Source organism: Mus caroli, unplaced genomic scaffold, assembly GCF_978045245.1.
Source record: "Mus caroli unplaced genomic scaffold, Mus_caroli_1 scaffold_12, whole genome shotgun sequence".
NCBI lineage: Eukaryota > Metazoa > Chordata > Mammalia > Rodentia > Muridae > Mus > Mus caroli.
The window spans coordinates 68761255-68781848 of record NW_028227267.1 but is presented as its reverse complement, the minus strand read 5'-3'; the positions used below and the strand labels follow the sequence as shown (position 1 = coordinate 68781848).

The 20594-nt window shown below is 38.0% G+C and overlaps 1 protein-coding gene across 6 annotated transcripts in view; it reads left to right on the top strand.

The window, feature by feature from the left end:
* The window catches only part of Fndc3a (fibronectin type III domain containing 3A), a 152984-nt gene that overhangs the window by 9379 nt on the left and 123011 nt on the right, over positions 1-20594 (top strand). For 4 of the 6 annotated variants that reach the window (XM_021181265.3, XM_021181263.3, XM_029469236.2 and 1 more), the window contains exon 2: positions 15458-15595. In XM_021181265.3, the coding sequence (XP_021036924.1) occupies positions 15497-15595 (99 nt within the window). In that variant the 5' untranslated portion in view covers positions 15458-15496. Of the gene's footprint in view, positions 1-1122; positions 1185-10616; positions 10697-15457; positions 15596-20594 lie in introns of those variants that run through there. The other 2 variants (XM_021181266.3, XM_085828756.1) reach the window with 2 other exon arrangements.

Below are 20594 nucleotides of genomic sequence, written 5' to 3'. Positions count from 1 at the left end.
GTTCGTGTGTGTGTGTGTGTATTATATATGTTTTTGTATGTTAGGTTTTCTAACTAGTGGACTGTGAACAACACAGCTGTTACTGACAGTTTTGAACTGAAGGAGCAGAGAATCAGTATTTCAGGCATTGTTGTTGGCAAGGACTCTGTATACCTACTGAAGCCAAGCTACACCAGGAGCAGAAAACAGCCACAGCCATATTATACAAAAATGAGTGTGGCTCTCTTCTAATTCAGCTGTATTTATGGGACAGGCAGCAGGCCAGGTTTGACACCCAAGCCTTAGTTTGTTGACTTTCTGAATGCTACAAACTCTGTTCTTGGCTAGGACAATATTATTAATAAATAACTTATTTATTTATTATAAATAAATAAGTGCTTTTTCTGCCTTAGGTGTTGTTCCAAACTTCATACATAGCTGCTTATTTGGTTCTCAAGCTATCTGACTTAGATATCATTGCCACCATTTTTAAAATAAGGTAACTAATATGCCCAAGACCATAGAGCTGTTTAGTGATACAGACTTTGAGTACAGATGATGCTGGAACCTGGGCTTTTTGTTAATACCAGTTCTAATATGTTGCATCCCAGGAATGTAATGATTCAGTCTTAGGAGACATAGTTAAGTAATTTACTATACAACTATTTACAATTATACTTATCTCTTTGGTGCTAAAAATGTTACTGTGCTGAATTCCAGGTATATAATGGTTCACTTCTAGAAAATATTAATATAATTTGCCATATTTATAGATCTTAGGGACAATCATAATTATCTCTTTAGTGCTAAAATTTGTTTTCTGAGATTCAGTTACCAGTCCTAATAACTCACCATCAACAAGAAATAACCTTATAAAATTATTCTAGCAGGAACTTATATTGAATGCCATAGTGAAATACTAGAAGTACTTTTATTAAAAGATAGGAACATTATTAACATTGGTCCAAAACTCTTACCTGATTATTAAGAAACAAGAAAAATAACTTGTAATAGGAGAATAGTACGTTATTATTTATAACAGAAATGATTGCAAACTTAGAAAATACAAAATAGGGCTGAGGTATGATTTAGCTTTAGAACACTTAACTCTATAGCTGATGTTCTGTGCTCTATTCCCGGTAGCCCCGTCACCATCACCACCACCCTGACCACAGCAACGACAAAACGGAATTAGAAGAGAAGTGGTAAGACTAGACATCCTTTTCTTAAACGTACTGGCAAAGTATCTAGTTTCCTCATCTCTCTCTCTCTCTCCCCTCAGTCTCTCTCTCACACACACACACACACACACAGAGAGAGAGACACACACACAGAGACACACATGTTAGTAAACTGAAAATTACTTAAAGGGTTTCAGTAAATATCTGGCTATGAGGTTAATTTACTAAAGTTTTTCTGTACCATCAGTGACTGACTTTTGAAGTAGTTAAGAAAAAGAGCAATTGTAAGTTATAAAATACTTTAAAAATTGTAAAATGTGTAATAACTAAATGAAGAAAATATGATTAATGGAGAAAATTTTCTGAAATTGGTAACTCACTAATTATTACAAAGTGGCAGTTCTTAACCATATTAGTTTATAAAAAATCATTATTTTAATTAGAAATTTAATGTCATTTTAAAATGACACTTGCAAAATTGGAAGATGGAGGAAGCTATAGAGGCACATAGCCAAATACAAGGGGGGCTTACTTATCAAAGGTAAAAATCAAATCTTTGTGAAGCTTTATATTTTTAAGATGTATTTGTTTTTATGTGTATGAGTGTTTTGACTGCATGTGTGTATGTGCACCAGATGTGTTTAGTGTCTGCAGAGTCTTTAAGAAGGCAAGAGATCCCTGGGAACTGGAGTTATGGTCAGTTATAAGCTGCCATATGGGTGTTGGGGCTTGAACCGAAATCTTCTTGAAAAGCAGTGAGTGGTCGAAATCTTCTTGAAAAGCAGTGAGTGGTCGTAACCACTGAGCAACTCTTGAGCCCCAGGAGTCTAACTTTAAAGCAGTAAGAGTCTGGGTAGAGATAAGCCTAATTATCAAAGGGACAGAATCAAATTCAAGAGAAAGAAAATATAGGGAACTACTGAGTAATGGAAAACTTAGCTTTTAATAGTGTAGGGAAGTCTTCCATATAGTTGGGTATTCTTAAGTTTCAAATGAACTTAAATATCCAAGAGGGGAAAAAAAAAGACTAAATGTCAAAAATTTTGGGGGTAGTTTTTAAAAAATCCTTGAGGTGAAGACTGCCCAGTTTTGGCATCATTTAAAAAAGGCAGTTGAGAGACTAGAATACAGTATTCACCAGGTAACAGAAAAAAAACTGGAGCTTTATAAGTTTGCCTATAATTATTGTAACAAAGATAGCTTAATAGAAAATAGGAAAAAATATGACCAATAAATTCATAGAAATAATAATGCAGAAATCTTGAGGCTGGAGAAATGGTTCTGTGGTTAAAAGAACTTGTTGCTCTTTCAGAGGAGCTGGGTTCAGTTTCCAGTCACATCATGGTGGTTCATAACCATCCACAGCTCTAGTTCCAGGAGATAGAACATCTTCTGCTGATCAGTGATGTAACTGGTGCAAACACATACGTGCAGCCAAAATGGATCTTATAAACGATCTTATAAAAGATCTGGAGACAGCCACAGGAGGATTTTGAGAAATTTAGCTTAAAACCTCAGTGAGAGATGACTTAAAAACTTTGAAGTACATAACTAGCAAATTATCAGGGAATTTTAGTAGTGTCAAACTGGAAAACATGCACTCAAGAATTACTGAACAGAGTATAAATAGGTTTTTTTTTTTTTATGAAGAAAGTAGCAGTTTCTGTCTACTTTTACCAATACACTTTTGAATCATACCTATAATATAGAAATATTTTCATAGATTCCTGGAGAATGTTGATACTACATGGCTATAGCTGCAGATGAAGGCAAACATAAATGAAAACTGCAAGTATGCCAGATGTGTTGGCAGGTGCCTTGAATCCCCACCCTCATGAAGTAGAGGAAGTGGAATCTCTGTGAGTTCAAGGCCAGCATGGTTACTTATACAAGGAGACCTTGCCTAGAAAAGAAAAAAAGAAAAGCTTGAGGCTGGAGAGAAGGCTCAGCAGTTACAGATGTGTACTGATCTTGTAGAGACTCAGGTTCAATTCCCAGCTCTCATGTCAGGTGCTTCATAGCTACCTTGAACTCCAGATCCAGGAGATCCAGTGCCCTCTTTTCATTTCTGTGAGTATTGCACTCACAAGCATTGTACACACACACATACATACACACACACACACACACACACACAGATAAATTCCAAAAGAAGAATAAATTAACAATAGAAAGTTAGGCACCAGCAGATACATGGAATAGAGCTATGAAAGTAATTTTTAATGAAAATCTTCAAGATATTTTGCATGAAAAACCTAAGAGAGTCGTACATGTGACTTTATTTGTATAATAGCTGCTCTAGAATACCACTTGCACATGCAGAGGAAAAGGAATGCTACCCACTGCAGTTGTGAAGCTTTAGAAGTGGAGTTTGGATTTGAGACAATAAAGAAAAAGTTATGCTTATATGTATATGTTTATGACAGCAGGTAAAGCCTTTGTGGTGTAACAAATCTGCTAACAAAACTGAAGACAGTTGGGTTTGGGCAATTCTGATCGGTCCTTTTCCAAATCATTTTCTTTATTGGGAAGTTTTAGTTTTTGTCCTTTCCTGTGTATTTTTAAATATTATTTTCTTTCACTTGTGAAAGCTTCCCAGTCAGTCTTTAAGTTTATTCATAGTTTTAGAAATAACAATATCAAGGCCAATGGGATGGCTCGGCAAACAAAGACACTTGCTACTAAGCCTGCCTTCCCACATCGGTCTCTAATACACATGAAGTGAGACTGACACACATACTCCCATGAACACACACACACACACACATGTTATAGTAAATAACAGGCTATTCAAGGCTAAGACTCAAAAACAAAATGTCAAAGGGAATAACAATTTCAATATAATGGTGTGTCTGAGCTTCAGTAAAACACATTCAAAGAAGTAGGAATTACACTAGTGATTCTTAACTTTTGTAAGTTAACTGCTATCCAAAGTAATCTTACTGTTTTGTGTGTGTGTGTGTGTGTGTGTTTGATGTATGCATGTACTTACATGCCAGTACATGTGCAGAGGCCAGAAAATTCTGGGTGTTCTGCTCTGTTGCTCTCCACCTTTACTTCTTTGAGACACAATCTCATTGAATCTGGGGCTAGACTAGGTAGCCAGAGGCCAGATGACAGGCCAGCAAGTCCACAGTCCTCCCATTCCTGCCTCCCTGCTTTACCTTTTTAGATGTAATTCTTAGTTGTAGCTGTGGTTGAGCAGCAGAGTGCTTGTTTAGGCAGTGCACAGTCCCAGGTTCTGTCACTACACAAATTATAATTGTGAATGTTTTTCATCTTCCACATACCTCCATCTTCCATGTCACATGAAAAAGCTCCTCTTTCAAAGCTACTCCTGGGGATCAGGAAGGTAAGACAAGTTTTGCACCCCCAGAACTCTAAAGACACTTGGTGTTAGAACTCTGGAGAGAAATCATTGTGTATTAAGAGTAAGGACAAGCTTTCTTGATAAACAGGATGGAGAGAAATGATGTGCTTATGGAAAATAACTTTTAGCCCAGGAGTAGTTAGAGGTTTATAACAGAATTGGGAAAGCACTGCATTAAGTTACTGTGTTCTACTGAAAGGCTCTGTTCTGTTTCACAGAACATCAAAACAGAATTTTCTTGTGATAAAATTTGTTCTTTGCTAGTAATTGGTGAAGCTAACCATGTTAAGTATGCAAAGTTGCTCCAACTCTGCAGCATCTGCATAGATGTGCAAGCCATGATGCTGTGAGTAGAACTGCTAAGCAGTTAATGTGGTCAAAGGAGTCAGGTTGGGAACTTGAAATTCTATAAGACCAAAGTGAACGATCTATCACATAAAAAGTAATAACTTTTACAGAGGCCAATAAAATATCTGCAGATGAGAGTAGAATTAACCCACGTGTAGTTACTTTTTGACTCTAGAAGTATCTCAGACATCCTGCACACACCAAGACACCAGGGTCTAAGGGTTGAAGATAATGCTACTTAAAAAACATGTTTGGTTGTTGTTAAGTGGCCAATCTCAGTCTGTTACTGGGTTGGGCTTGCTCTTATTTCTATATCTTGTATCACATAGTTTTTATTTTTTTGTTTGTTTCTTTTTGAGACTCACAGATTTTGCTCTGTATAGCCCAGGCTAGCCAGGAGTTTGCTGTGTAGCTTAGGATGGCCTCCATCTTACAATGATCTTATTGATTCTGCTTCCAGAGTGTTGGGGTTACAGTGTGTGCCACCATGCCGAGCTTACATTGCCCAGAGTGTCTCTATAATGGTGTGTGTGTGTGTGTGTGTGTGTGTGTGTGTGTGTGTGCATATGTGTGAAGCATTCTTTGGAATTAACTTTACTCTGAATCCAGATTTCATTATAGTGTGGTTTTGTTCTGGGGGAATGGGGACTGATTATATTTCCTGAATGTGTAATTAAATGCTGTTCACTAGATCAGACTAAGAAAAGTAGTAACAGTGGCTTTCAATACTGACCCCAAACTTCTGTTCCTTTGGGGATGAGGCCCACCCATCCTACCTGTTGTACCCATTTTTCCTTTCTAGTAGACACGTGGAGCTGAATTTGATAAATATGTCGTAAGAAATGTTTAGATTATTTATTAATAATCTATGTAACAATAATAGTAATAATGAATGTAGTTTAAAATACAATCTTTTAAACTTAAAAATCCTTACTGATTAAAGACACCATCTACTCCAAGATCAATTAAAGTGAGAACTAAGGATAGCTCTACAGGTTACCAATTTTCATCCCTGTGGTTTGTACTTACGCTGCCTGTTTCATGCAGCCAGGTGTGCTAGAATCCTGAGTTAGAGGCCCCATGCAACCCCAGCTTAAGGTGACACATTTGAACAAAACTCATTCTGGAGGTTGCTAGTAATTTCAAGTCTTATACTGAAGTAAAAGCTAGGTAAATAGCTTCAGTTTTTCTTTTAGGTAAGGTCGAATCAAGAGCATGCTAATTTCCAAGAAGTGAAGTCTGGAGTATACACTTAAAAAATAATCATAATTTAAAGCATAGCCTGCTGCTTGCAACCTGACCAAGACCCTTGGGGATTGGGGTAAAAAGGCACAAAGTCAAGGACACAGACTCTGGAAGTTGGGCAAGTGGCAAAACCAAACTCATTTATTACAGGAACTGGGCAAACCTTTATACCCCCTCCCAGCATCTCATTGGCTCTCAAGTAGCCAGATATGAAACTATCTTTTTCTCAATGGCTGGCTCCATTGCCTGGTCCAGCATCAATGGTCTCTAGTTGTCCTGAAAGATTCTAGGTTGGTTCAGGGAGGAAGTATCAGCAGCACATATGCCAGCATTGCGGCTGTGCCTGCTTGGCTGAGTTCCTCCTACAATAGCCATTTTGTCCTAGCACATGTGATTACCATTCTACTGGCTATTGAGTACACTAAAAACGAGTCACAAATGTGGGTCCCTTGACATTAGAAAGTAAAAAGGATTGGATTTGCTTTTTGTCTTGAAACTACTAAAAACTAGACAAAGGGCCTGGAACAATATTACTTGAGACATTAGAATTCCACAAAAGAGGGAAAATAAAATAAGCCTGTGATTGGTTGAGCTTTCCTGAGGAGGTTGCCAGGTACAAAACAGGCAGGGCAACCCAAGTCTGTCCTGGCAGACTCTGACTTGAGATTAAGTTGCAGTCTAGAAAACTTATGAAGATTATAACGTGCCTGTCAAAGAACCTAAGATGGAAGAACTGCGTGGAAAACAAACTTTAAAAATCTGGAAGTGGTTTCCTTAAATAGTCAGCCAGAGTGGTAATAAATGGACACATTTGTCTATATCTCAAAGGAGACACCTAAGCTACTGCAAAGCTTGATAAAGCAAATGCTTCATTATTCAGAAGGCAGTTGGCCACTGGGGCGCTGAAAGCAAATCTGTACCTGAATAAGCAGTCCTATTCTGTAGTTGAGGGTGATCTGGAGTTCACTGTGTATGTAAGTCAGGTAGCCCGAAACTCATGGCAGTCTTCCTTTGTTAGCCTCTCAACTATTGAGATTATGTCATCTATTGCGCTTGGCCATGTGGATTGTAAAGGACCAAGGACAAGAGGGACTACCAAGTGCCAGAGACTTACTATTGTTATAGCCCCTGACACTCCTAGAAGGGATGGATCACCTTGTCAGGTCGTGTGATTCTAGTAGGTCTAGAAAACAGAGCATTAAACCAAAGGTAATTATGCCTTTAGACCTTATGGTATTTGTACTGCTAGATTTTTAGAATTACATTTTGCTTTCCCCTTTCTGGACAAAACTTCTATATCCCATCATTATATTTGTAAGCACACAATTTAAAGGGTTCACAAGTTCAAAGAAAAAGAATTATGTTGGAATAAGTCAGGAGTTTCTCCCAATGATTGGTATAGGTGATATTAATATGAAAATTTGAATTTTAGAATTTTTACTAAAACAAATTAATACTTTTTGGGACCATTGTGACAGAATGAAAAAGACATGAATTTGGGGAAGAGGTAATGGCAGTGTTAAGTTTTGAATGTGTGTCTCCAAAATTCTGATTTGAATGCCTTAACCCTCAGTGTGATGATGTCAGGAGGCAGGGCTTTGGGAAGATAATGAGACCCAAGATGAGGTCATAAAGGTGGAGCTCCCACAATGAAATTAATGTTCTTATAAGAGGGGGCACAGGCGCTTCCTCCCCCTCATTAGAGAAAACACGAAGATGATAGCTGTCTGAAAGAGGAAGCAGGTCCATGAAGAGCCAGCTAGCTAGCACATCACCTGACTTTGTAGCCTCCAAAACTGAGTAGTGTCTGAGCTACCCAGTGTGTTGGGTTGTAGTTGCCTCACTATGACAGTTTGCAGTTTCTTAAACTGTTCTGAAGGCTCTCTGTTTCTGTGTAGAGTCCTCTGATGTGTGAACATTCATGTTAAATGTACTGCTATGTCTGTTTTATGCTTTTGCTGTGTATGTACATATAGAAGAAACCCAGTGTCATGAAGCTTTCCTGTTTATTGTTATCTAGGACTTAGATTCTTATTCTTAGATCTTTAACTTACTAAGTTTTGTATGTGTTATGAGTCCAGATTCACTCTGTGTGGGAATATCTCAGTTTCATGACCTCGTTGTTGAAGAAAATATCCTTTCCCATCTTGTAGTCTTAGCACTCATAGAAGATTGACCATATGTTAGCTTATCTCTGAGGTCTATAGTTCATTGATCTAGTTGTCTTTTCCTATACCAGTACCATATGTGTTATTACTACATGGCTTTTTATATGTTTAAAGAATAGGAGGTATGAATCTTGCATCTCATTTCTCTTTCAAAGTTGTTTTGGCTATTTACAGTCCTTTGAAGTTCCATATGAATTTTAGGATCAACTTTTTCAACACCCTTAAAAAATGCTCTTTCATTGAATCTGTAGAACATTTGAAGAGTTTGAAAATCTTCAAAATAAATCTTTGAATAAATGAACATATAGTATTTTCTCCTTATTTGGATCTTTACCCTTTTCAGTGAAATATTACAGTTTCAGAGTACAAGTCTTACCTCCTTGGCTAAGTTTCTTTAAGTATATGTTTATTTGCTTGCTTGTTCGTTTATTATGTGTGTGCACATATGCATATGCCATAGTATATGTGTGGAGGTCAGAGGATTACTCAGGAGTCAGGTAGGGCTTTTCTTGTTTCTGCGGTTGTGCTCCTTACTCCAGGCCAGCTGGCCTAAGAGCTCCCAGGTGATTCCTATCTCTGTCTCCCATCTCAACAAAAGTGTGCTGGGGTTATAGATGGGGCTACCCCTTCTGGCTTTTTATATGAGTTCTGGAGATTGAAGTCAGTGTCAGGCCTGCATGACTCGTACAGAATTACCTGCTGAGCTGTGTCCTCAGCCCCATCTTTATTCTTTTTGGTGCTACTGTAAATTGAATCTTGATTTCTTTTTCAGATTGTCCATTGTTAGTGTATAGTAACACAACTCATTTTTCTACATTGACTCTATATCCTGGAATTTTGGTAATTTTTTTATCAATCATAACTTTTGTGAAATCCTTACATTTTCTAGAAATAATATGGTGTATGCAAATATCATTTTACTTTTGCCTTTAATTTAAATGCCTTTTTTCCCCCCTTTCTTATATAGCTATTCTAGCTAGAACTTCTATAAGTTCATTGAATACATGTGTCAAAAATTAGCGTCATTGTTAGGAAAAATAAAACTACAACCTTACTAGAGTCTAGTTCCATTTGAACATTGTAAATCCTTACAAAAAGAATGTGTGTGACTGAAAATAAATCTAAACAACCTAATCCCAGAGACAAGTGCCAAAATAGCAACACACACACACACACACACACACACACACACACACAAAAGTCAAGGCAACATGATTCCTTAAAATTACTAATTAAATAGTAATTGACTCCAGTGAGAATGAATTAGATGAAAATTCAAAGTATTCAAAAGAATAATTATAAGAATGTTGAATGAAATCCAAGAGGATATGAATAAACTTCTTGATATATTTAGTCACTACAAACAGCCGGGTGAAATGAGGAAGTCATTACAGAATATGAAAGAGGAATTAAGTAGAGGTAGAAATACTGAAGAAAAGATGAAAATTTGGAAATGAAAATGCCAATAAATGAAATAAAAAACATAGTGGGGAACCTTACCAGTAGGATTAAATGGAAGTTAGTGTTTGAGCTTGATGACAGGCTAAGAGAATTAGAATACTCAATGACAAAATTGAAATAAAAAATCAACATTTGAGATCTATGGGAAACTATTAAAAGTCCAAATTTACAAATCATGGGTATAGGACAAGAAAAATGAGCAAAAGACAAGAGACAATGTATTCAAGACAGGCGTGGGAAAATTTCCAAATCTAGTGAAGGAGGTGGCTATCCAATGTAGGCAGTATTTCAAAAAATAGTATGCCAAATCACACTCTGCCTAAAACAGTAAGTATTCAGAACAGAGACTATTGAGAGCTGTCTGAGAGAAGCACCAATCACTTATAAAGGCAAACCTATCAAGATAACAGTGGACATTCTAGTTAACTTTACAACTTGACACAGCCTAGAATTAACCTGAGGGAAGAGTCTCAGTTGAAGCATTCCATAGATCAAATTGATATGTGGGATGTCTTGAGGAATTTTCTTTATTGTTAATTGACATAGAATGACCCAGTCCACAGTGGGTGGTACCACTCCCTAGGCAGGTGGTTCTTCTAGGCTATATAAGGAAACTAATTATGTGTGAGCATGAGAACAAGCAAGCAAATGAGCCAACATGCAGCATGTCTCCATGATTTCTGCATCCTTTCTTGGCTGTGAGTGAATGTTCTGGTTAGAGGTAATGCTTGTGTATGGAATAGCAAGCAGACCTGCCTTGAAGTTCATGTGAGTTTGTGCCCTGACTTCTCTCAGTGACCTGGAAGGATAAGTCAAATAAGTCTTTTCCTCCTGAAAGTTGCCTTTGTCTGTTTTTTATTACATCAGCAGAAAGGAAACTTTAACGATGGATTTCTCAACAGAGGATCTAAAAGCTATGAGCTTTTAGAATAATATATACCAAGGTATGAAAGACAATAGTTGCCAACCAAGATTTACTATACTCAGTAAAGGTATCCTTAAAAATTGAAGGAAAAAGTTTCTATGATAAAGAAATTCATGACTACTAACAAAACATTAGGGAAGATACTTAAAAGGAATTATACTCTGAATGGCGAGAGACACATTCATGAAACTACAAAAGAGACTTTACTCACTAGGTTGGTAACCAAATGATTAGGAAAGTACCAGATATTATCAAAAAAATAAAAGTACCCAAATGACAGGAGTTAATGCATACCTTACAATACTGAGTGTTCCTAGTTCAATTTTCTATGTAGAAGATAATGACCTATAGGTTGGATTAAAACACTGGACCCAAGCAGGATATGATAGTTCACACTTTAAATCCCATCACTCAGGAGGCAGAAGCAGGAGAGTTTTGTGAGTTCCATGGCAGCCAGGGCTACATAGAGAGACCTCTCTCAAGCAACAAAACAACAACAAAGAAACCCAGACCCATCTACATATAGTATATCAGAAACACATACAACTGTCAAAGGTAAGCACAGCCTTAGGTTAAAAGGGGAAAAGTATTCCAAGTAAGTACATACAACTAGAAAGCAAGTGGGTATAGGAAGTAATATTACTGCACAAAGACTTCAAACCAAAATTATGATAAGGACAGTCATGTTATTGAAGGGAACAATCCCTCAAGAGGATATTTCAGTTCTAAATGTATGTATGCTGAATATGGATGTACCCATAATACAAACACTACTGAATATAAAGGCACAGATTGACTTCAGTATATGGCAGTAGGTTACTTGAGTATCTTACTCCAACAAAAATATCAAAAAGAAATAGAGTTAAATGATATTACAGATCAAATGGACTTAACAGACATCAATAGAATATTGTACCCAAACATTGAAGAATATACATTTTTTTTTCTCAGAAGTTCATGGAACATGCATTGAAAGGGACCATATTTTAGAACACACAGTGAGTCTAAAGAGTATAAGAAAATTGAAATACTTTCTTGTATTTTAACTGATCGCAGTTTAATAAAGCTAGAAATCTTTGGTTATGTGTGGTGGGTGGGTTCTGCACATGTGTGCAGTTGTACTTGTTCATGAGTATGCAATTGGGGGCTGGAGGCTGGCATCCAGGGCATCCAATATCCTGTCTTACCTTACCTCACCTTAATATCCTGAGCTTAGTTTTCGAGACAGGATCTCTCACTGAACCTGAACTAGCTGCTTATGCCAGATTGGTTAACCAGGGAGCTACTGGGATCTGCATCTACTTGTCTTTGTTCCCCAGTGTCGATGCATTGCCATGCTTGGCTTTCAGGTGGGTGCTGGGGATCTAAACCCATGGCCTTATGCTTGTTCAACAAGCATTGTACTCACTGACCCATGTCCCAGCTCCTAATCACAACATTTCAAAGAGAAGTTTATAGCTAACATACTAAAAAATAAATCTGAGACATACCAAATAATTTATTTAACATTTTTAAAAATTCTGTTTTATGTGTATGAGTGCTTACCTGCAGGTATATGGGTGTGTACCATGTGCATGCCTGGTGCTTATAGAGGTCAGAAGAGGGTGTCAGATCCTCCTGAAGCTAAAATGATGATCATTGTGAGCCATCATGTGGGTGCTGAGAACGAATAGTCAGCATTGTTAACCCTTGAGCTGTCTCTTCAGCTTCACCTTCAGTTGAGTTTTGCATCTCAAGATCTTAGAAAAATAAGAACAAATATAAAGTTAGCGAATATTGGAATGATAGCAAAGATTAGGCAAGAAATAATGAAATGGAAGCAAAAAGAACAATACAAATAATGAAATGGTTGGTTGGATGTTCATCATATTAAGCAATATATACCAGACTCAGAGTGACAAGTATTATTTTCTCTCACTTGTGGATCTAGAACAACAAAACATATATTTATTACTATGTATGTGATATGAATCTACCATGTATGTGAACACACATGCATGAGTGAACGGCATGAAAGCAGAAGAGACACATGGAGAGGAAGAGGAAGAATACTTGTGGGAAAAGGAGGAAGTGTAAGTGGAGACAGTATAGGGAATAAATATATATGGTCAAAGTATATGAAATAACTTGAAAGAAGTTGCCTTTGTGAAACAACTATATGTAATAAGTATAATAGCAATATAAGGGAAATATTTGAAATAAGTATTTATAGAAATGGGCATTCTTGTCTTTTCCTGATCTTGAAAAAAAACTTCCAGGCTTAGTTATTACATATAATCTTCCCTGTGGTTTTTCATATATAGTCTTCTATTTTTTCTTGCGTTCAGTTTTTATCTTTTTCATGAATGAGTATTGAATTTATTGAATGGTTTTACTAGACAGTTTGAGATATGTGGTCTTTAACTTTCAAAGATTATTGTATTGAAAAAATGTACAGAACAGTACATGAAAGATGAACATGTAGTGTTTGTAATTTAGTAGTTGTGGTCCATTTAACAGCTCCTGGGTCAAGTCACAGAACAGAGTCAGCATCCCAGAAACTGTTCCCTGCCCCCATCTTTAACTCCCCAGAGGCAACAGTGTGCTGATTTCTAACAATACATTGTGTTTGAGCTTTCTTCAGAGTTGAACAGTATGTGTTCTCTCTGTTTTTCACTCACATTGTATTTGAGAAATTTTACTCCTTGTTCTCTGAATTGGCAGTTTATTATTTTCTTTGGTTTATATAGTTATTGAATAGATTGGTTGATTTCTAAGGGGCATTAGGTTGTCTCTGGTTTTAAAGGACTATTAACAAATCAAGTTGCTACAAACTCATATACTTACATGTGTATTGGTCCACTTATTTTTCAATAAGAGCATGCATTACTTTTGGGCATCTGTTGTGAGTCTTTATGGTCAGAGCATAAACAGCATCGACTACATGTATCTGCCCAGCTTTGGTAGATAGGACTGTAGATCTAAGTGGTAGTGCCTGCCTCACTTGGCCTGGCTTCAAATCCTAGCATGAGAAACAAACTTTGATAGATACTAGAAGAGTTTTTTCAAAATGATTGTCAGACTTTGTTAGTTACTGATTGCTATTTTGTTAGTTTCAATGCCACTTGACATAGTCTTAGACAGGTTTTCTCCTCCTAAGGGTGCCCACCCAGTCATATGCCATTCCAAGTTCAAATTAATTTTCCAAACCAATAAATGATTTTGAGAATATTTTGTTTATTGGTACTTTGAATTCCTTCAGTTGTCTGTGATGTAACTCAGTCCTCAGTCCACACACACATGAAAAGGAAAAAGAGAAGAGAAATGAGTGCAGTGAGGAGGAGGAGGAGCTTGTGGCCTTGTGGACCCAGGGGACCACAGCAGAGGAGGGTTGGAGTCTAGCCTGCATGACACTGAGAGGCTGTCTGTTAATGAAATACAAGTTCATTGCTATTATAACAAGGAGAAGGGGGAGGGAGGGGTGAAGGAAGAAAAAGAAAGAGGAAGCAGGGAACAAAAATGAAGTACTTACACACTCTCTTTAATTGGGAGTTTACTTCCTGAAAGTGTCTGCTCTTACATAATAAAATTGTGAGAGTTGCAAGAGTCAAAATAACATAAAGATTCTTTGCCGCCTTAAAATTCTTTGTAAATTCCACAGAGAAATTATTTGATGTGATTCAAAGTATTACTTTTTGTCAGTCTTTTAGTAGTTTAGTAATGTACATTATGGCAGAAGTTAATGTGTTCATTTGCATGTGTATGTAGTATAAACACTGTTTAAGTGGTGTGCCTTTCCATGAGACAGCTAATCAGATACAGTGTTCTCTATTGTCATTTTTAGTGTGAAATCATCACTAAGTACCTGTGTTGAATGCATTTTAAAAGTCTCAGCACTTTCTAATCCAGCTAAACAGAAAATTGTTGTCAAGTTGAGTCAACTTCTATGGGAGTTTCTATGCAGATTCAACTTAAAATAGTGTGAATTTCATCTTTGAAAATTGAATGTCTTGTCCCTTAGCACTGACTTGGTGAATGTGACAGGCATCCAGAAATGACTCCATAAAGCTCAGCGTCGAGTTAGTAGCACCTGTGACTGTGGTCACTTTGCTCAGTTTGCTGATGTTTATTGGTTCATGCAGTATAAACTAATTCTACCATCCCACCTTGCCGTATGAGTGCTAGTACACCCTTTCATTCACATAAGATTCATTGTGCTGTACAGTTATTCTCAGAGCAGATGAATGGATACTGGAAGAGCTTAAAACTTAAAACTTGAAGGCTCTTGCCCTGATCCTGAACAACTCCCCCTCCCCCTTAAACTGTGTTACTTTGTGTGAGGATTCAGTAGAAAATCATGATTCTTTTTGTATAGTGAGTGCCTCAAGGCAAACAGGACGATGAGGGAGATTGAGCCTTTGTAATTTTACCTTGTCTGCTCAAAGAAAAATGTCAGAGGTACAGTTACCTCATTCAGCCATTGTAGTTTGTTTGATGTCTTTCAGGATGTAGATTAAATAGTGATGGGTAAATTAAATAATCCCTATCTAGGAATGGAAGGATGGAGATGCAGAAAGTGTAAATAGAGTTTGTGGTATTAGCGTTAGGTTGAGGATAACTAATAGTTACCTTGGATAGGGTGTATGAAATACATTTTCCCAAGTAGTTGATTGAGAAAAGAAGTCAGGTGATCTTTTTGGTCTTCCTTGGACAGTTTGTTTGTTAGTGAGGCAATTCCTGATTGTATTTTAATGTGTTTTCTGGATGTATACTTCAGTGGTTATGTCTTTTTGTTTTGCAGAGTTGGAGGGCTTTCCGGTATCTTGATGCCTTATTGATAATGGCAGAACACCCACCTTTGCTAGACACAGCTCAGATTTTAAGTAGCGACATCTCTCTTCTGTCTGCCCCTATTGTAAGTGCAGATGGAACACAACAGGTAAGGAAACAAATATATTTTACCTCATGTCTTGTCATTGTGGATATTTTAGCCTAAAGGGCTGCTGTCTTTGCTATTGAGTAACCAGTAGAAGTAGGCTTTTGTTCTTGCTTTCCGCTAGAAAAGTTTTGTCTTGGTTTTTGTTTTCATATGTGCTCACACACCTTCTTAAGCTTCACCTTCTTTTTGCTGACTTGCTTTTCAGGGTCAGATGGAAGTCCCGTAAGGTTTTATTTTCCCCCACACTAATCACAGCTGTGGCAGACACTTAGGTACTTTCATGAGTTCCTGATAGATTTTTGTAAACATATGTTGCCTGAGGCCAGTCACTGACTTCAGTATGAATCTATTAATGAGTTAATCACAGCATATTGCCCTGGTTGCCTGTAATAACTGTATTCTGTTGGAGAGAAGACACACTACCAGGCTGAGCCAAAACCACAAAGACTTAGGTCTTGTTTTTCTTCTCTCAAAAAGGAGATTTTACTGGTAAAGTTCCATAGAATCTGAGACTGTGAATAGCAGCAGTAGTACAAATGGCTGTTGAGAACAGCACACACTAAAGCATTAATCTGGGATAGTGGTCCAATAGCTGTGGTAGAATATATAAAACCATACAGCATAGGCTGGAGAGATGACACAGCCATTTAGAGCATTTAAATGTGTGAAACTACACACACAAAGACATACACACACTGATCAGTCTGTATTATGTTGTCTGTATGGATATGATTTCAGGGCTGACGGGCTGACCACTTGATTCTGGATAACCGATTGGGGAAGTCTTCTTGGAGAAGACTTATCCCCGACTAGGCATTCCCAGTCCTTGCCCATAGGTCTTTGGCTGGGGGTTTGGGGCGGGGGGACCTCTTGCTTTCCCCTGCTGTTTGATTGGTGTTGTCATTGTTCAGGTCCTGTTTAGGAAGCCACATTGGTGAGTGTAGTCTCCCTGGCTTTATTTTTAGGAGACAAGTTTCACAACAACCTTCCTATTTCTGGTTTTACCTTCCCCCCCCCCCCCTTTTAGATAATGATCCCTGTACATTAGGTTGGGAAGTTGTGCTCTAGATATATCAGTAGGGAACGGGTATCACATGATTAATCTCTGGTTCTCTGCATTTTGATCTGTGTGGTTTTATGTAATAGTCTCTATTTGTTTCAAAGAGAACTTTCTTTAATGAGGGTTTTTTTTTGTTGTTGATGTTTTTAATACTATTAGGCTTGTAGGAAAAATTGAGTGACTATATGGAGAATTTTAATATACCATCTTCTCAGTGATTTCCTCCATTATCACATTAGTGTTAAATATTAATACATAAATTACAACCAAAATGATATCACTAATTAATATAATCTAATGAGCCACTATCTTATGTGTAGTCCTTCAGCAACCAAAACATCATGATTCGGTGAATGTCAGTGTTAAGCTTTCTGCTCAGTGTTCTATAGCCTGTGAGTTTTGCCATGTGTATACACTATACTTACATTATCATATATGGAATAACTCCCCAACTACAAAAAGCCCCATATTTCCTCTGTTCATCTCCTTCACTGTCCTTGGAGGTTTGGCAGCCATGGTTTTCCTCCTGTCTTCTGTACTTTTATCTCTCCTGGATGCCATGTAATTGAATTCACAGTGTAGGTTTTTTCAGATTGGTTACTCTGACTTCACAATATAGTCTGGACAGTGTCTGGTCATGGTTTAATGGCCCCTTTCTGCTTTATTATTGTATAACACCTCATTGTGTGGATGTTTTAGACTAGGTCATTTGTCTAGTCTTCTTTTAAAACCTACTTTAGTTACTCTGAGTTTTGGACACTTATATTATCATTTTAAACCTAAACCTTCTGGTGCAGAGTTCAGGGTGAATCTCATTTTCATCTCATGGTATACACAGTAAGAGAATGGCTTTAGGTCACATCATAAAGCAGTGTTTAGTTTTATAGGATGCTATCAAACTGTCTTCCAAAGTGTATGCTTTAGGTTAGATCTGAGATCTCCTCAGTGGTAGAGGAATCCAAGCATGTAGAAGTGACTAATGCTGTTGGAGCTCCACCTTTGCTCAATTTTGGGGAATTTGAGCATCACAGGAGGGATGCTTAGCTTTGTACGTGTTGTCCATGTCAGGGGCAGTCAGGGATTCTGGTTTCAAATGTAGCCCAACAGTTTTCTTTTTTTCTTTTTCTTTTTTTCATAGACATTTTCTTTATTTATATTTCAAACGTTATCCCCTTTACTAGTTTCCCCGCTGAAAATCCCCTTTCTCCTCCTCCCTCCCCCTGTTCCCCAACCCACCCACTCCCATTCCCAGTCCTGGCATTCCCCTATACTGGGGCATAGAACCTTCACAGGACCAAGGGCCTCTCCTCCCATTGATGATCGACTAGGCCATCCTCTGCTATATATACAGCTAGAGCCACAAGTTCCACCATGTGTTCTTTGATTGGTGGTTTAATTCCAAGGAGCTCTGGGGGTACTGGTTAGTTCATATTGATGTTCCTCCTATGGGGCTGCAAACCCCTTCAGCTCCTTGGGTACTTTCTCTGGCTCCTTCATTGGGGACCTTGTGCTCCGTCCAATGGATGATTGTGCGCATCCACTTCTGTATTTGCCAGGCACTGGCAGAGGCCCTCAGGAGACAGCTATATCAGGTTCCTGTCAGCATAGCCCAACAGTTTTCTAATTTAAATTTACCTTCTCTGACTTCTTTGCATTTGTCTTTTAAATGGATTGAATATACTTAAGATGTTGGTTGAGATAATTTTGGGCTGGGCTGATATGCAGCTTGATAAATCATGTACTTAGCCTGTGATAGGCTCTGGATCTGACCCCCAGCACTACAATAGAAGCAGAACTGCTCACCAAGTCCTGTGGAGAGAGAGTCTTAATCATAATTGTCTCCATCTAGTTAGTCTGTTTTACTGATTTCTCTGTGTCCCGTCTAATCTGTGTCCACAGGCTTTTGCCTTATGTTGGAGACTAAGAGGCAATACAGAGATGCTGATGCATTATCAGAAACTTTTTAGTATTTGTGTTTCCCAAAGAAGGCTTACAGGAATGAGATAGCAGCCTGGGCTACAAGGAAGCCTGGGCTGAGCACTTCACTGGAAGAGGCTTCATGAAAGGCAAGGCAGAACAAAGGGGATTGCTTAGTCCTAATATGCCAGTAGTGTTTCTTAGTTACTTGGTAACGCCCTCACCCCCATCCCCCATGGTTTAGAAAAGGGGAACTATGTGCTAGGTGGGTGGTTGAAGCTGTAACGATGGGACTGGATGATTTGGTATAAGAAGGGTAGCTCCCGCCATGCCCTCTATTATCCTTGAGAACTGGCTATTTCTGTGAGAGGCAATCTGTTACATGTGAATGAAAATGTTTAAGGGACATAAAGCTGGGGAAGTAGTAAACACAAAGAGAACCTCAGTCAAGGTCAAATTATGATAAATAATTTGTGAAATATTAATTAGGTAGAATTAATAAGCAAAGTCAGAAGAAAGAATGAGGATAAAATCTCCCAGGCATTTCATTTGAGTCTGTGTGGGCACAGCAGAACACTCAACAAGACAGGTTGCACAATCAGGAAAAGGAGGATAATATGACTATAAGTATCCTTTTTAAAACAGTAGGTCAAAAGTTTTGTTGTTCATGCTATGTGTCCATCACAGGTTAACAGTGGCTCTGCCTGAATTATCTTCACTTGAGAACTATCCTTGAGGGTTGTTGCTGGTCACATCCAAATATAGGCTGACCTCCATTCACATTTGATTGTTTACCTATGAGCTGGGGTAATCTTACTTTAGGGCAAAGTCATATGTATTTAGTAAAAGGACTCCTCTACAGTAGAGAGAACAGAAGTACCAGCAGATTTAGGATTTAAGGAAGGGAGTATGAGAAGACTTCAAAGGATTTTCAGGATTTGGGGGATGTATCAGCAGAGGCAGTAAATTATGTATGATGCTACCGTTCAAGCCCTTGCCATGGGCCAGGCTGAGTCACACCCTGTCAGTATATTGTTTCCTTCATTCTTACCAAAGTCTTAAGAGACAAAATGAACATTTCCATTTTTTAGAAACTATGAATTACAGTAATGTTTGGTTGTACGTTACTAGGTAAAGTCACATAGCTTCTAAAAGACTAGAACAGGGATCAAGCTGACTGTAAGATTTCTACTCACATACCATGGTTTTAATTGCCATAAAAATAAGATTAACAGGCTAGATTCATGAAAGATGTAACTTGAGTCAGTGATCTAAAATTGTGAAGATATTAGAGGTGGTAAAGCCATAGGAATTTGTAACATTATCTATAGTGAAGGGATTTATACTTGGCATGCATATAGGGGAGTATTAGTAACCAGTGATACAGCACCCAAATCAGCAGGGCTGTGCCTGCTTGGATGTGTTGGAGCTGCTTGAAGCTGCCTGTGTACCGTGTTCCTTAGCTTTTTTGCCCGTGAACCTTGGTGGATTTCTTGCTTTCCTGTTGGTTATCACCATGGGCAGTTGCAGTGTCAGCCTCTGCCACTGTTTTAGACAGACATGCAGTAACACAGTGCTGCTAGCCTCATGACCATGGTTTCCAGGGAACTGCTAGCTGAGCCCAATAATGATAGTTCTTTGGGGATGAAATGTCTATGATGCTCCATCATTTTACCCCCTCCAGTGGCTGCTGTGATTTTTAAGACTGTTCATTTTCAAGGCTACCAAGAAGCTGAGAATAGGGAGAAAAGAAGAATCCAGCTTGAAGTGGTTCAGAACCCACTGTTCCCACCAGGATCCAGATGTTTGCTTGAGCAGAAGAAATTAAAGACAGCAGTTTAGACAAGTAGAGATGTTTCCTTTCTTTTCCCCTATACCACCTAAACCTAAAAGTTGCATTTCTGAGACAAGTAAGTATTCACTATGCTATTGCTATTTTAACTCCGTGATGGTTGTGTGTAGTTAATGGGAAATAAGATTTACTAGTAACTGAAATTCAGATATGAGAACTTTAGAAAGTAA